Below are 16546 nucleotides of genomic sequence, written 5' to 3'. Positions count from 1 at the left end.
TTGGAGCCTAAAGGAATATGAACAATTATTATATCAATACCCACATTTCAAATGATACAATTCTGAGACTCAAGAATGTAAATAGTCTTGTCCACGGTAAATAGTCTTGTCCACCCATAGAAAGGGTTTGTTTTGACCTTCCTCAGAAAACAAACTCCCACATAAGTCTTGAAAATTCTCTAAGCCAGTGTTCTCAGTCTGCATTAATATAAACACACATTTTAAAGAGAGTAACATTTTCTCAGAACCTACAAAATACATCTGTGAACTCTAATTTGAGAAACACTGCTGTAGGTCATAAAGGGTATACCAAGCATTTCAAATAAAACTTCTTAATTTCAAGCAGATTTAAAGCATTCACGTAGTCAGTTTACCTCACACTAGCACATTTTTTTGGAGGGTGTTAAATTATCCTTCAAACAAAAACATTTGGGAGATTTGTCAAATATAAGGGTTACATATGTATTCTTCACTGAAGCATAAAGAACAAAAGTCACAAGTAGAACTTGCATAAAAATTTTCAAAATCTATAAGAACTAAATTTACCCCTTAAAAATCATTTTGGTGAAGATATTTGTTTATAAAATTGTTGGATAACTTTAGAATTATTAACTATGAGGGTGACATCACAGAACATTATGTACTTTTATTTATCTTAATAATCACCAGTGAAACCTCAATTCAAGCGTTTACTTTGATTAATACAAAGTATCAGCTTATTAATTTAATGAGTATAGTTCCTATTATATGAATACTGATATTAAAACAAATTGATAATTAGACTGTTTTGACAAAATAGGACAAATGCAATATTTTTGTTACAGTAGAATTAAAATAATAAAACTAATGGATCATATAAATTTATAAAATTAAGACAAATATTTTATTTTTGGCTTAAATATTTTAATAATAGTTTATAATAATTGCCGGGGGCAAAGGATTCAAATATAAATGTTTAAATATTATTTCCAGAACTGATTATAAATAAATTTAAAGTTTAAATTAATTAAGCTCTTAAATATAAATATCTGAATAAGAGCGTTATGATAAAGGATTAAAAAAATAGAAAAGAACTATGAGAGCAAACTTCCCAAAGTGCAAACTTCAAAAAGAATTTCAGAAGAGTACATATTATTCTAGCCTACAGCTAACAATCTATATGTAATATATTTATGCATATAAAATATAACTTTAAAAAATGCTTATTTATCTATGTATCTATTTCCTGGAAGAATTCTTAAGAAATTATCTATGGTAGTTGGTAGTTGAACCAAGGATCTACTTTTTGCACTGCTTGATTTTTTTTTTCACTATGTTAAAAAATAAGAAAATAAAATATAACAATCCCACTGAAAAAAGTACTTGGCTATTATGAATCAAATTATAGTAATTATTAAAATAGGACTTTTTTACCTAACACTAATATTTTATAAAAATATATTTTGATATGTCATATAATAATTAAAAATTGTATGTTAACTTATGTAATTGGGTTAAATTTTTTTTCAGGAGATTTTAGGTTGTACATTGATACATTAGCTTGTACATTATAATTTTATTACAAATGCATAAACAATTAACCGACTTTTTTATCGTGTAGACACATTTTTAAAGTTTCAACAAGTCATTTTAAAATTTAAAAATCTCCTCTTCACTCTTAAAGTCTTACAAAAATTGTTCCATTCTTCACAAGGCAAATTACAAAATAATAATAAATATATGTAGACATGTAGGGCTTCTGAAGAAGTACCAATGAAAAGCTTGCAATTCCAAACGTGCTTAACACATTCATGTAGTCTCTTAAATTTGTAATTATATCTTTTATTTGTCCCCATTAGATTATGCTTTCATTATTTTGTAAGATTATTTTAAAATTAGAATCCAGCTGTATTTTTTTTTAATCTCTCTGAGTTATGTGATCGATGGTTATATTTCTACAGTTTTTTAAGAAACCTACAATTAAGTGGATACTTAAAGTGAGTAAGCCATTATAATTTTCAGAGAGGGAAATGTTTAAATAATGAGGCTGGACAATATGAAAAGTACCTAAATGATTCTCATTGTGATCAAGAGTCATTTGCTTTCCAGATCACTTAAACTTTCTACTTATAATTGCAGTACTGGAAAGGCCTTCACATTTTAACTTGGTGACTATGTGTACCCTAACATGCATGTGCTGGGGGCTGTAAGCCTTTCATGAGAGACAACAAACTCCAGTAGTCCACAGAGGAAATGAAACTCTCTAACCTATTTTCCTGAATTGTATTAACCACAGGATTTCAGAAATGTAAGACAAATACTTAAAGAACAGAGCTTTGGGAAATTTGCTCTTGCTTTCATATCATGTGAATCTTCTTTGCTTCATCAGCGCTCACACTTCCTTATTTTCCTGGAAGAATTTTAGTAGTTTTGTAGAGTACAAACATGATGTTGAAATGCTACATTGCATGGATTAATATATCAATTTCATTAATTCCATAAGTGAATTCACCTTTCACATACACCACGTGTACAAATTTCCGATGTATTTGAAAGGTGAAAGGGAACTCTAGAGCTGCTTTTTATATCCTGGGCCACAGTTTAGAACTCAATCACTTGACACATGGGAGGTACTATGTAGATGTACAAGCAGGAAAGTAGCAAGGTGATTTCTTTCTGTAGGGTTCAAAATCAGTCCTGTCAAAAACACCTCAAGCACAGTAACCAAAAGAAAGCATACCATTAACTTCACCAGAGGTCAGAAGTTTGGCCTCGTTGCTCTTTGCAAGAAAAAGCTTAGGAATTAGTCAAGTAGTTTATATTTATAATAATTATGGAGAAAAAATGGATAAGACAAAACATAAAAGGAGAATATTAGTGAACTAATTATTAAAAAGCTCTGTACTTTCTGTGTAAAATATCTGTAAAATCCTATATGAATTCACAGTTCTTAATCATATATACTTCTATCAGGATTCTAACTTACTGATATTGCTCTATTCAACCAAGCCTCTTGTTTTGTGTTTTGCTATTAGCAGTAAATGAAGAAATATAAACCAGAATCTAGGAACAAAAGTACTAACTCTAAAGTTTATATGAGAGGCAAAAAACTCAGAACAGTCAACACAATGTTGATGGAGAAGAACAAAGTCAGAAGACAGACACTACCCCACTTCAAGTCTTACTATAAAGCTACAGTAATCAGGACAGTGTGGTATTGGTGAAGAACAGGCAAATAGATCAATGGAACAGATAAAGAGCCCAGAAATAGAGCCACATAAATATAGGCAACTAATGTTTGAGAAAGTAGCACACTACTATAATGGAGCAAAGAAAGATAGTCTTTTCAACAAATGGTGCTGGAATTATTGGACGTCTACATACACAAAAATCAATCTAGACACATATCTTACACACTTCACAAAAATTAACTCAAAGTGGATCACAGATCTAACTGTAAAATGCAAAACTATTTATAGCAGCTTTATTCATAATTACCAAAACTTGGAAGTAATAGGCGAATGAATAAATAAACTGGTACATCCAGAGAATGGAATATTATTCAGCCCCCAAAACAAAGGAGCCATCCTCAGTAGTTTAGTGGTTAAGATTTGGCACTCTCACTGCCACGGCCTGTGTTCATTTTTCGGTCAGGGAACCATACCTCCCATCTATTGGTTGTCATACTGTGGTGATAGCATGTTGCTGTGATGCTGAAAGCTATGCCACCAGTATTTCAAACACGGCAAGGTCATCCATGGTGGACAGGTTTCAGCAGAGCTTCCAGACTAAAACAGACTAGGAAGAAGCATCTGGCCACCCACTACCCAAGAAAATTGCCCGTGAAAAGCCTATAAATAGCAGCAGAGCATTGTCTGACACAGCACTGGGAGGTGAGAGGATGGTGCAAAAAGATTGAGCAGGGTTCTGCTCTGCTGTCCACGGGGGCACCAGGAGTCAGAATAAACTCAATGTCACTAAAACAACACCAAAAACGAAATGAGCTATCAAGTCATGAAAACACATGGAGGAAACTTAATTGCATATTACTAAGTGAAAGAAGCATATGTGAAAAGGCTACATACTATATGATTCCAACTTTATGACATCCAGGAAAAGGCAAAACTATGGAGACAGTAAAACTATCAGTGATTGCTATAGGTTATTGGAGAGGGAGGGATGAATACGCTGAGCACAGAGGATTTTTAGGGCAGTGAAATTTCTCTTTATGATACTATAATGGTGGATATATCTCATTATACATCTGTCAAACCCATAGAATGTACAAACTAAGAGTGACCTGTGGTGTAAACTATGGACTTTGGGTGATAATGATGTGTCAATGTAGGTTCATCAATTGTAACAAATGTATGACTTTGGTGGAAGATAGTGATAATGGGAGAGGCTGTACATGTATGGGGGCAGGGAGTAGACGAGAAATTTCTGTTCCTTCTTCTTAATTTTGCTGCTAATCTAAAACTGCTCTAAAAATAATCTATTAAAAAAAAGTACTAATTCAGAGTAATCTTAAATTTTCTTATTAGTTTCCTATAGTCAAGGAGTACTTCAAAGTATTTATTTTGAATCTTAAAATGCTACCGCTTGAGTGTGTGTATATGTGTATGTATGTGTCAGTGTGTGAGTGTGTAAGATAGGACAAAGTGACATCTTTCAGTTTTTCTTTGAACCAAATGATATCAACATTGACAAATCAAAAATTAAGATGTGTTCTTAGCACAATGCATTATAAAGCTTTTGTTAAGAACCCATCATTTTCTTTCAGAGTCAAATTGTAATTATCAGGAATCTTTGTAACTTAAAAAAAATTACTGACTTATCCTCCAAATGAACTTATTTTATCTTACTTTGTTGAAACTTCATGTCAAACATCAAGAGAATGCATGTTGAATAACCATGATCTAATTATAAGAATGCAATTTGTGTGCCGAATAACACATCCAAGAAACTGTCCCGAGGATTAAACAAGGAAATGGTAAATCCTTGAAGGGAAGCGTCTCAACAACAAAACAACACGAAAGCACTTTAGCCCAGTCCCAATTACAGTATAGGAAGCAAACTATTTTTAACTCTGGGTTTGGAAACCTTTTCTTTTAGGCCTTCTGGCCATTGTATTTAATAGAGTCCCTGAACTTGCTCTTCTTTTCCACGTCCACTGATTCTGCCCTACATCTTTACCATCTTCTGAGTAAGTCAATCAAAAAGCTTAATCGGCCTTCATACCTCTAGCATCTCTCCTTGCCAGTGCAGAGTCTGCAGTTACAAGATTTACTCTCCTAAACTCACACATCTAACTGTGCTTAAAACAGGATAAAACTGATTCTCTCCCCAGCTAGATCACAAGTTATTTTTCCAGTGCTCCACAATGGACTCCATTATTCCACAAGTTTACCATATGCTTAATTATTTCCTTGCCTCTCTTGGCTGTAATGATGCAATTACATTTCTTTCTGTTTAGTTTTCTCTCTCTCTCTTTCTCTCTGTCTCTCTGTCTCTGTCTCTTTCTCTCTCACGCTTTGTCTTTTTTTTCCTGACAATTGCTACTTTGTTTTGAAAGTCTAGTTCAAATGTTAGACTTTTAAGACTTCTTTGCTAGCCTGAGGGACAGATCCTACACTCCTGACAATATAACTCCTTACCGTTTGTTTATGCCCTGGCTAGTTATACATGCCTCTGTTTCCACCAGAAAGCTTACGCATTCCTTTAAAGGAGTGGTCAGTTTTTGTTATCTACAGTATCTGACACGCAGTGGATATTCAATAAACATGTACATTATTGCTTATCTTTGTGTTGTGTATTTTACTACACACTTAAATGTATGCATGACTGTGTCTGGTCTTTTAGTCATTTGACACTTTTAAACAAGAGTCTATTTCTTAAGTTTTTCTCCTGAGCTTGTGTTAATAAAAGGGAAATGTTGACAATTCATAAAAATGGCATCTGTGACTTTTGGGGAGAAGCATTAAAGCATATTATCTCAGCCAGCCTTCTCTATCACTAGTAGTCCTCTTAACTACAGATGGGGCTTAATTGCTCCTCAAATACACCTAACATTTATGCTTGCACAATATTGCCCATTAGCCATTGAATACTTCTGTTGGTAGTTTTCTTACCCCAAATTTATCAATTTTACTATCAATTCTTATTACTCTTTACCACAGCAAAATATAAAAATCAGTAGCTTGTTCATGAGAAGACATAAATAAGCTCCAAGTTCAAATATTTGCTTTTTCAAGACAGAGAATGAGCTAAAATAATATAGAACATAAACAAAATTCAAGTTGGTGAATAGAGTAGCCATTATAAAATAATGGAAACGTACATCCGTTGGGAGATTACTGAGGCTCCTTCCTGTCTAGGGAAAATGTTTGGTTATGTGTTCCATTGTGCCAAGGACAGACTGGTCCTTTCCAGACACTTACCCTCTGACAGCATGAATAAGTCTCAATGATGGATAGGCAGTTCGCACTTTCAGTTTATTCTTAAGGATTAACGCATTAACCCACTCCACGTGCTTCTCTCCTCCTTTGACCATGAAAGCAGGGATCCAAAGGACACTGTCATTCAGCATGGAAAGTCTATGCACAAATTTTTCTCTGTCACTCTCATTCCGAAAGCCTCCAAATGCTCTTTGTACCACTGATGGATTCATGGTAATAAAATCTGATTTAGTTCCCACATCTGCAGCAAACTCCACCACAGGGGCTAGATTACACCTGAAGAGGAAAAAATTAATGGACATATGAAAAATAAATATGAAACATTCACTCCTAAAATGGGGAGCATGAAAAGAAGAATGGGGAACGAGCATGTTTTTTCCACCAGGTAGAAAAAAATAATCTATCTGGTAAAATTATATTCTCAATAAGTCACCACATATTCAAGAATATTGTCTTAAATAAGGATGTGCACTCTTAGTATAGGGCTCGAATTGTTATTTACATTAATTCAACCTGCTGTTCTAGAATACTCTGTGAAGTTATCTTCATAAAACCACGTAATATGAATTCTTAATCAGTGCATTTACTATGGGAAATTCACAAAGGCTCTGTTGCCATGCAGTAGGCAATCTCAGCCACATGCTGTTCTAGAAGTCAGTCAAACACATTAGACCTGATATTCCAATCTGCACCACCTGCCAAGCTTAAGTCATTTCAACAACTTTATAAACGTTAAGTAAGTGAAGATGGCTTTTCTGTATCCTAAAGTTAACTGAAAAGTATAATTCTTTATAATTTTCCACAAACATATTTGTATTTACCTTCTATAGGCCTAAATAGGAAAGAAAAGTAAGAAAAATAGAGTTATCATTTTTTTTTTTTTAAGATTGACACCTGAGCATCTGTTGCCAATCTTTTTTTTTCCCTTTTTCTTCTTCTTCCCAAAGCCCCCCCCCCCCAGTACACAGTTGTATATTCTAGTTGTAGGTCCTTCTAGTTCTGCCATGTGGGATGCTCCCTCAGCATGGCTTGATGAGCAATGCTAGGGCCATGCCCAAGATCCGAACCAGCGACACCCTGGGCTGTGGAAGCTAAGAGGTCACGTCGGCCTTCTGTGGAGGAGAAACAGAATTTGTTGTCCTGTTCTCTCCACTGAAGCTCCAGGGCCTCACAAAGTTCCTGGGCCTGAATTTATTCTTGGAACCTGATTTCATTCGTGCATTATGAGAAAACACTTTGATTTTCATCTTCAAGCAGTTTGTGATGCTTCTTTGATTTTGTCACATGGGTCTTCAGACACTAGACTTAAAAAAAAAGCTTTTTATTTTAAAATATTTTAACTTGCTAAGAAAGGCAAATTTTAACTAGTTGATAAGCAAAAAATGAAAGTTTAAAAAAACAAGAGTTTGCTGATTTGGAAAAAATCGTTTGAATCTATTCAATCTACACCTTCATGAAAACACAGATACCCACAGAATTTCTTTTTCTTTTCTTTCTCTTTCCTTATATCAGCCTTTTAAGAGGAAGGAAAATAAACTGACTTTTTCTTTCTGCATTTTTGCTGATTTGACACCATTATGACAGTTTTTTACATTTCTCTTCCTTGTGCATTTTATCACATTAATTAAATTCTCAAACAAATTAAATTTAATTAAAAAGTAAAGAGTCTACTCTGCTATTAAAAATACTGGCTTGTATATCCTTCATTATCTCTCTTAGTTAATATATCTTGTTACTTCCTAGATCTCTCACAACATTTAGCCACCACAAAAAATATCTTTCATCTCACACAGTTACTCAGTCTGTACTATCTAGGATGAGCTACTGAGAGAAAACAAATAAAAATTAACACATCATATTACTTGGGAACAATCTTTTCAAGTTATATCTTTATATATATCTTTCTATATATCTTTAATTACACCTACTATATTATATGGTAGAGTACTTATTTCTCTCTATCCATGACCCACACACTGTTTGAGATTAGATATTATTCTTCCCCATCTCAGTAAAGATATTTTGAAAGGGTCTGCCCCAGAAAAGAACAGCTACACGTGCACAGAAGCCGAAGTGAAGATCTTACTGTGGAACTCATCAAAGACTGAGGACATGATAATTTTTACAGTCCTAAAATGCACTCCATACCAGCTTTAAAAATAGTCTAAAATTCTGACCAAGCTGATTATAAGATGAATCTGGATGCTGTGGAGAAAAAGCATTCTCAACATCATTATTACAGACACTTCTCCTTCCTCAGGTGAAAAATAAACAAAATTTGTTAACATTACAGTTAACATGTTTCTGTCGGGGGGATGGCTTCAGATACATCTTTCTGCTATAAGAATTCCTCGGTAATTCTTTTCAGAGGATTTCTACTGTAGAAAGATAATATCTATACTTCATTTTCTCTATAATTATAAAAATAATCAGAGCCAAACCAGTTAAAGAGAGCAAAAAAAATTCTACTGAATTATTTTTTCAGGAAAGAAAACCAAATCAATTACTTTGTGCTTTTCATTACTTATCACATACTTAAAAACCCCTCCACCCCCACGTTTGCTAACACTCGCTCTTTTAGGATTGACTCAGCATGTTTCTTAAACATGATTGTCTGGCCATCTGTCTTTTAAGAGACAATAAGGTATTCATTAATAAAGTTGGGTGTCGAAAGACAGGTACTTTCCACTTTGGAAGCAAAAGGAAACTAACAGTATAAGAATATTTCTGGAGAATAAGGTTGATCTGGAAGACAAACCAACAGAGTTGACGCAATCAAAGAATGCTGAGTGACTGTGATGCTACCTAAGAAAGCACCAGGAGATCCAAGAATAATCAATTTCCGAGAGCCTTACCGTAAAGCTTTTATGACCTAAGCATGGCCCAATTAGGCTTTGTGAGGGATGGAAATAGGGGTACAGAAAATAGCGTGACAGAAGGACACACTGCAAAATATAATCTATGTTGGCTCTAGGAGTCCAGCTTGTTCATCTTCCTTGGAGTGACTATGTTTACTTTTTCACTGGAAGGGAAGATTAAAATCAGGTCCCTATGTGGCCAGTAAATTAACTCTGTGGTTGAGTCAGATATTTAGTCAAATAATTAGCTGAATGCCACATAATCAGGGCAAGCATTAAGAAAGCCAAAATAACCAACCAGCTGTGTTGCACTCCAACAATTCTGCCGTCTTGGTGTGAACTTCATAGTGTTACTACCAGCAATAACTGCTGATTGAGCAAGATTATAAATAGATTTGCAATCGTACATTCCTCATCTTTCTTTTTAAAAATCTTCTTAGGGGTTATAACATTCAAAAGGATCCAGAATGTGTAGCAAGAATTTATGAAGTAGCACATTATTTCACATGTTATTCTCAGTCTCATAAAATTGAAGAGTGGCCAATTTTTAAATGATGGATTTTTAGGAGTCAAAACTACTGAGTTCATAAGAATCTTTAATACACTCAAGCTCTATTTCTTTAGCCAAATTAAATTTTTTGTACTGTCCAACTATTTTTGGCATATCAAAAACATGAAAACATATGCACAGAATTAGGTATGCTGGCCAAACTCTCTGTGTACTCTAAGATGCCCAAATTTAAATTTACTTGTGTTTATTTTCCATCATTGATTAAAAACCTGCAGGAATGCAGCTAGCTCCACTGGTACTTCTAGACCTCTGAAATTTCTTCTATCATCTCACAGTGGATGTGATTACCTCTCAACACCCTTTATATGCAAAATTGAAGGGACTTTCATTTATTTCAAGGCTATATAAATTTTTTTCAATTCATATGGAAGAAACACTTATTTCATGTTGAACACCTCAAGATCACAGAATTCCCTAGGAAGACATATCTCTTAAATTTGTCAATATTCTCTGCATTCCCTTAAGTTATAGCTCAACAGTCTAAGATACAAGGAGTTCCCTCTTTCAATAGTTCAGCAGATATGTCTTGAGAGTTCATTGTGCAAATACTACACCACGTGCTCAGAACTCTTTTTCCAGCTATTTTGCCATTTGTGCTATTTTGCAATGATATAATCTGGACAAAATATAATCTTGACAGTTATTACTAGTAATATCAATAAGATAATACTCATTCACTTAGCCATGTGTTTATTCATCCCATGTGCATATTATACATTTGTGCTAGCTGTAAAACTAGTCATCTGAGTTACCTTGAGGTAATACCTGTGCTGTGATACAGGAGGTTGTTGATTACATCTTTATACAAACAATGTAGATTAAATGAGAAGAAAACAATATCGAGTAGATTATACATTAAACTCTAGCCTTTCTCACCATTAGTTAATGTTCAGACAAGTTCCAAACATATGATTTGCGTCCTTTTTCTCTTTTGGCCAATCCCACTGTGTATTTCTCTGTACTAACACTGAAACCCCTCAACCCAAACCATCACTACCAGTGAACCACATTTGTTACTGACCATGAAGTGGGAGATAGCCTCTTCTCTTTTCTGCCCCCACAGGAAACTTATGGTTCCTGTCTGCTCCCATTCTGTTTTTGAGCTTGAAGAGCCATGAAAACAAAGAATCTGTGATACCTGTCTTTTTTTAAGCTTTGCGGTTACCCTCTCAAAATTGATAGTGGAAGCTGAAACATACAACCTATCTGTCTCCCCGACTTTCTTGAGGTGAGGGTAGTAGGCCTCAAATAGAACTGAAACCAATAGTTTTTGCAATACTTTAAGGTAAGAGTAATATTATCCCCACTTTAGAGATGAGGAGCTAAGGTCAGCATGGATAAGGAACACGTCCAAGGACACAGTGTACATATAAGAAAAGCACGGCTACTTTAGAACGACTTCAGGACAGGAGCTTTAAAGGACACTATTGACACATGTGATTCTTCAAGAATTGGAGCGAATGTCTAAATGTTCATCCTTCACCCCAACCTTCCTGTAGCAGAAAGAGCGCTTCACCAGTTAGTCTTAGGTTTTAGTCTCAGACTCCCAGGACTGAAACATATTATACAAGTCCTCTCAGCCGTGGCATTCCCCAAATCCTGAGCAGTTATTAAACAAAGGGTTTTAGGTATCTAAAACATAAAAAACAATATTTACACCTCAGATCTCTTGAGGGGAAGGACTTTCAAAATGCTGGTAAAAAGGTTAAATTGATGTGACTCTGAAACATGAAGCACAGGATTAATAGTTGATTTATATGTTGGATATCATTATGTAGTAAACAAAGGGTAAGAAATAGAGACGCGACATCATGCTGAAGATTTGCATTTCAGTATGGTGGATGCGCACAAGAAGACACACACATCACATTTTATGCATGCTGATAATTAAGGAAATCCTCAACTTGATAGAAATAAAAACAAATGACGCTTATGTCATGAAAATAACTAAGTGACTAAACAGAAGAGGAAATTTTTTCACAAACCCAGATTTGTTTACATTACTGGCAAAGGTGAGAAGAACAGTGTCATATTATTTCTAGGGAAATCACAGGACGGAAAAAAACACTCAAATCCACTCTAGACGACAAAGATCTGAATACCAAGAAATATGTTAGACTATGTCATTCCCATACTTTAGTCAAAACCAAAATGTAGTCATTGGGCAAATTTGCTACAACTACACAGATGTTACTTAATAACAATTTTGAGGCTGAGGGGAAATCATGCCAAGGAATGGATATATTGTGCTTAATTCAAAGAAAATGTTAAATACGCACCTAATATATATCTAACTTTTGCTTAAACTTTGAGGAATGACAGGTATTCAGTTTAGTTTCTGCCCTCAGGCATCTTTTCAACAGTAGCTGCAAGGGCCTTGGCATTAACATCCCAATCTATGTGACCTCAGGCAAGTAACCTAACCTTTCTGAGAGGCAACTTTTTCTATGAATGAGGCTATTAATAGTGATTGAATTGCTTTTGAGACAATTAAATAAAGCAAAATATCTGAATTTCCTCTCAGAATTGCTTGCTTAAAATTGTTAATAAATATTAGCTCATGCTCATCTTTTTACATGCTCTTTCCTTTTACAACCTATTGTGAGAGGCAAAAGAAATGCATGCAGGCAAATCAAAGAGCACATCAGATAGAAAGAAGTTACTGAGCAACAGTGTAGGGAAAAAAAGATTTATTTATAGAACATTGAATAAACCATTTTGCCTGGAATTTAGCCCCCTGTCTGAAACCAACTATGGCCTGAATGATTGATTCAATTGTTGATTGCAAACATATTGAATATTAGAGAAAACAAATTTGACCCCTTAAGCAACGTGAAAACTTGAAGTTCACAGACATGGCCAAGTGTACTTAAGACAAAGAATACAACACAGGTGTGCAGGAGAAGTCAGAATAAGGCTCTACAATTAGAACTTTGAAATAGTTCATATATAAGGTAGTAAGGTCTTTCAATATGACAGTGAGAAGAAGAGATAAGTTTATTGAGCACTTATTATGTGCCAGAAGTTGTTCTTATTTGCTTTGCATGTAAAATCACAGGCAATTCTAGTAATAATCCCATGAGACAGGCACTATCCTTATATTTCCCTACTGAAGAAGTAACTCACTCATGGTAAGTTGTACAAACTCACATAGTTTATAAGCAGTAGCGGCAGGTTTTAAGCTCTTAAACGTTGTGCACCTCTTAATGCCTGTGAATGAAAAGGAAGAACTAAACCACAGAACAAATTTAGAGACCTTGGTCACAAGTTCAGTTGCATTTGAATGTGATAACAACTGTGGCTTTTATCTTCTCATTGATTTAATTGGTTCACATGCATGTCTGGTCTGAAGGTCTGGTTGGCTAGGATGGAGGTTTCATTCTTCCTCACTCTCCTGCGAGCATCTCTCCATAAAGATCAGGTCTTGAGTAGGAGATGATAATCCCACTACACAGAGAGTCATTCCTAGCCAGAGATTTATAAATAAGCTGTGCACCTCTGAAAAGCCACCAAAGCAAATAGACATGAAAATGTGAAGAAAAGAAAAGGTTGATCCTGAAATTTCTTACCAGTGGAGTATGGAAGAAAGGTGAGGTGATTAAAAGTAGAAGTACACATTCTAAGGAAGGTAAGGGGGAGAGAAAGGGTAGAAGGGAGGGAAGAAAGAAGGGAGGCAGGCGATACCATTTAAAAGGGTAGGACTAATATTCAGAACATGTGAATTCACTTGGAGATTCTATAGTAAAATTAGTGGATTACATTCTCTTCTCTAAAACAGGGAAATTGTCCTAGATGAGAATGAGAAGTAAAGTTTACTTATTAAGTTTAATTTTGAAATAAATACATTCAACTGTTTAGGTGTTTCTTCTCTTTGTCTTCTGGAGATTTATTTCCTATTAAAAAGTGTTCCCCCACTATGAAAAACTACATATGAACAAATGCTGAAAGGACAAATCTCCTTTAGCACTGGAACTCAGATCGTTCTTAAAATAATGAGAGGATGCTGAAGTTCTCTCAAAATATTGAGAGTACTGGAAGGCTATTAGTAACTTTCATGAATTTAAATGTAATATAAATATTACATCTAATATGATATAAAGCAATGGATTAAAACTAAAGCTTAAAGGTGCAGAGTTAATCCAAGATTGCAGCTAAGGACTAAAATTTGACTCCATAGACCTCTACCTTAGACTCTCGTGATTAACTCCAGCATAAGAATAGTCAAGAGTCTAGGAAATCAGAAAGGGTGGTTCTGGTCAGAGATTTTCATTGCGATTCCACATTTTGATCAAGCTCAAGTTTAGCATTTATCATCCTTCTCCTTGGAGTCCACTTAATTTTGATTGCTGTGACTATTTACAAGTTATCACCTGTTTTTCAAGAAAGGATACAAAAATAGGGGCCGGCCCGGTGGCACAGTGTTTAAGTGCACACGTTCCGTTTCGGCTGCCCAGGGTTCGCTGGTTGGAATCCCAGGTGTGGACGTGGTACTGCTTGGCAAGCCATGTTGTGGTAGGCGTCCCACATATAAATTAGAGGAAGCTGGGCATGGATGTTAGCTCAGGGCCAGTCTTTCTCAGCAAAAAGAGGACTGGCGGCAGTTAGCTCAGGGCTAATCTTCCTCAAAAAAAAAGAAAAGAAAGGATACAAAACAAAAAATAGAGGAAGGGGTAAAAGGAATAATGGAAGGGGTAAAAATTTGCAAAAATATGTTTAAAAATATATTTTTATCAATTAAAATAAAGTCTCACAGCCTTTGGTTGTCTCAACGCACAGTTGTGTGTATTAAGCAACATAGAAGGTAAGAGGTTTAACTGCTATTCTCTATCTGGGGCTTGACAATATACTTATAAAAGTTTATAAACTTCATGAACATGTTCAAAACTTGACATTATACTACATGAATTTTCAAATAATTTAAATATGACCTATTTATTTCACCCTTTATCACAATTAAGAACTTATATATGATTGTTTTCTTTTTTACAAAAGTGAATATAGATATACATAGGGTAGTAAGACTAATATTTATTTGAATTATTACAAATGTCATGTATCTTGAAATTGCATACAGAATGAATACTAAGCATACTCTTTAAATCTTTGTCTGTAATTAAAAAAGGAAGGATCATTTTTATTTTTCTGAAGGGAGTGGGAAGAGAAAGTTCTGGCAGTTCTTGAGAAATTTCCTATTCACTGTCCTTGGTAAAAATTCACGATTGGTAGATATTTAAGGCAAGGGGGTGGGAAACCAAGCAAGAATTTTTAGAGTGTATTTTCAGGCACACTTGTCAGAATCAGAGAACAGGACTACCCCATCGATCAGTGGCTGCTGAGCAGTTACTACTGTTTTACAGAGAGAACTGATTCAGCTTGAAATTTATGTCCTTAAAAATTATGCTGTGCATTAAAAAGAAGGAAACAGCATTCATGAAATATTATGGCTGATACTTTAATCACCCATGTCAGAAAACCAAGGCAGAAAAACCATAACTTTTTTTCTTTGCAATCCATGGTGTTGATAAACTATGTACAACGGGGTCATTATAGGGGCTGTGGGAAACATATCTGAGTTTTCTAACTTCTAGTGATTACACCACCAAATTTGTCACAGTAACATTGCTTTGACATTTAATTTTCCTGTTTAAGAAAGTAAGAAATAAAAATATTTGATTTGTCATTATAAATTATAAATAATACTTTTCTTTTCATTTTTTTTGAAAGTACAATCCAAGGTTGAAAAATGATTTCTAACTTAGTATATATGATTTATTTGACAGTTGGTCCCAGAAAGAGTTGGTATAATGCTCAGAAGATCTAGGCATTCTGATATCAATCAAGCATTTAGAAATGTATCGTATCATGAGTGGATAAAAATGAATGTTTTATTTTCTGATATCACAAGATAGGCCAAGGCAACTTCACATTCATTACATTATATTTATTTTAAGTGGATCATTCTCATGTTCTATTTTAGTAGAAAGCCACATTTTGACTTGGCTGAAAGGCCTTGATCTCCATAATTCTACCATCCTCCATGCTTGGTTCATTACAAAGCCCTGAAAATTCCTCTCAGAAAATTTCTCCTGAATATATTCTTTCCTCTCTATGCCTATGGATAGTTCTCAGCTTAGCCACCACCATGTTTCTTTCAACTATTATTGGAATAATTTCCTAATTGATTATTTTTCCAACTATTAGCTGAATCCATTGGTCCAGCTAATTGGTGGATCATGAATTAAATTGGGGGTCATTGATCAGCAATTTTTAAAGAATGAAAAGAATAGCATGGATTATAATAGAAAATGACAGTGGTCCTTGCACATAGTTTTATGAACACTTGTTTCAGCTTCACGTGCGCACGTGTGTAGCAATAGTAGCAGTGGAAGCAGCAGTAGGAGAATGTCATGATGTAAGTTCTATTTCTCATTATGCGTCTTCATTAAACAGTATTGACAAATGCTGTTCTAATCAGTTCTTTAACACAAGGACTCCAACTGTAGTATTCTCTGTTTCAAGGATGTCATTATCTTATTAAAACACACATTTGATCATGTTACTATCCTAAGCAAAAATTTTTTCTGATATCAGTCCAGGGTTTTCAGAACTTGTCCCTACTCTTGCTTTCCAGAATTTTCTCTCTACACATCCATTGCCTATCTTAGATCTGAATGGCAACA

At 34.7% G+C, this 16546-nt stretch overlaps 1 protein-coding gene across 1 annotated transcript in view; it reads right to left on the bottom strand.

Moving 5' to 3' along the window:
• The window catches only part of ST8SIA4 (ST8 alpha-N-acetyl-neuraminide alpha-2,8-sialyltransferase 4), a 93396-nt gene that overhangs the window by 45098 nt on the left and 31752 nt on the right, over positions 1–16546 (bottom strand). The window contains exon 4 of the mRNA XM_014838815.3: positions 6420–6713. Within this exon, the coding sequence (XP_014694301.1) occupies positions 6420–6713 (294 nt within the window). The remainder of the gene's footprint in view (positions 1–6419; positions 6714–16546) is intronic.

Source organism: Equus asinus, chromosome 9 (assembly GCF_041296235.1).
Source record: "Equus asinus isolate D_3611 breed Donkey chromosome 9, EquAss-T2T_v2, whole genome shotgun sequence".
NCBI lineage: Eukaryota > Metazoa > Chordata > Mammalia > Perissodactyla > Equidae > Equus > Equus asinus.
Note: the sequence above shows the minus strand (reverse complement) of the source record. Positions and strands in the feature narration are given on the sequence as shown.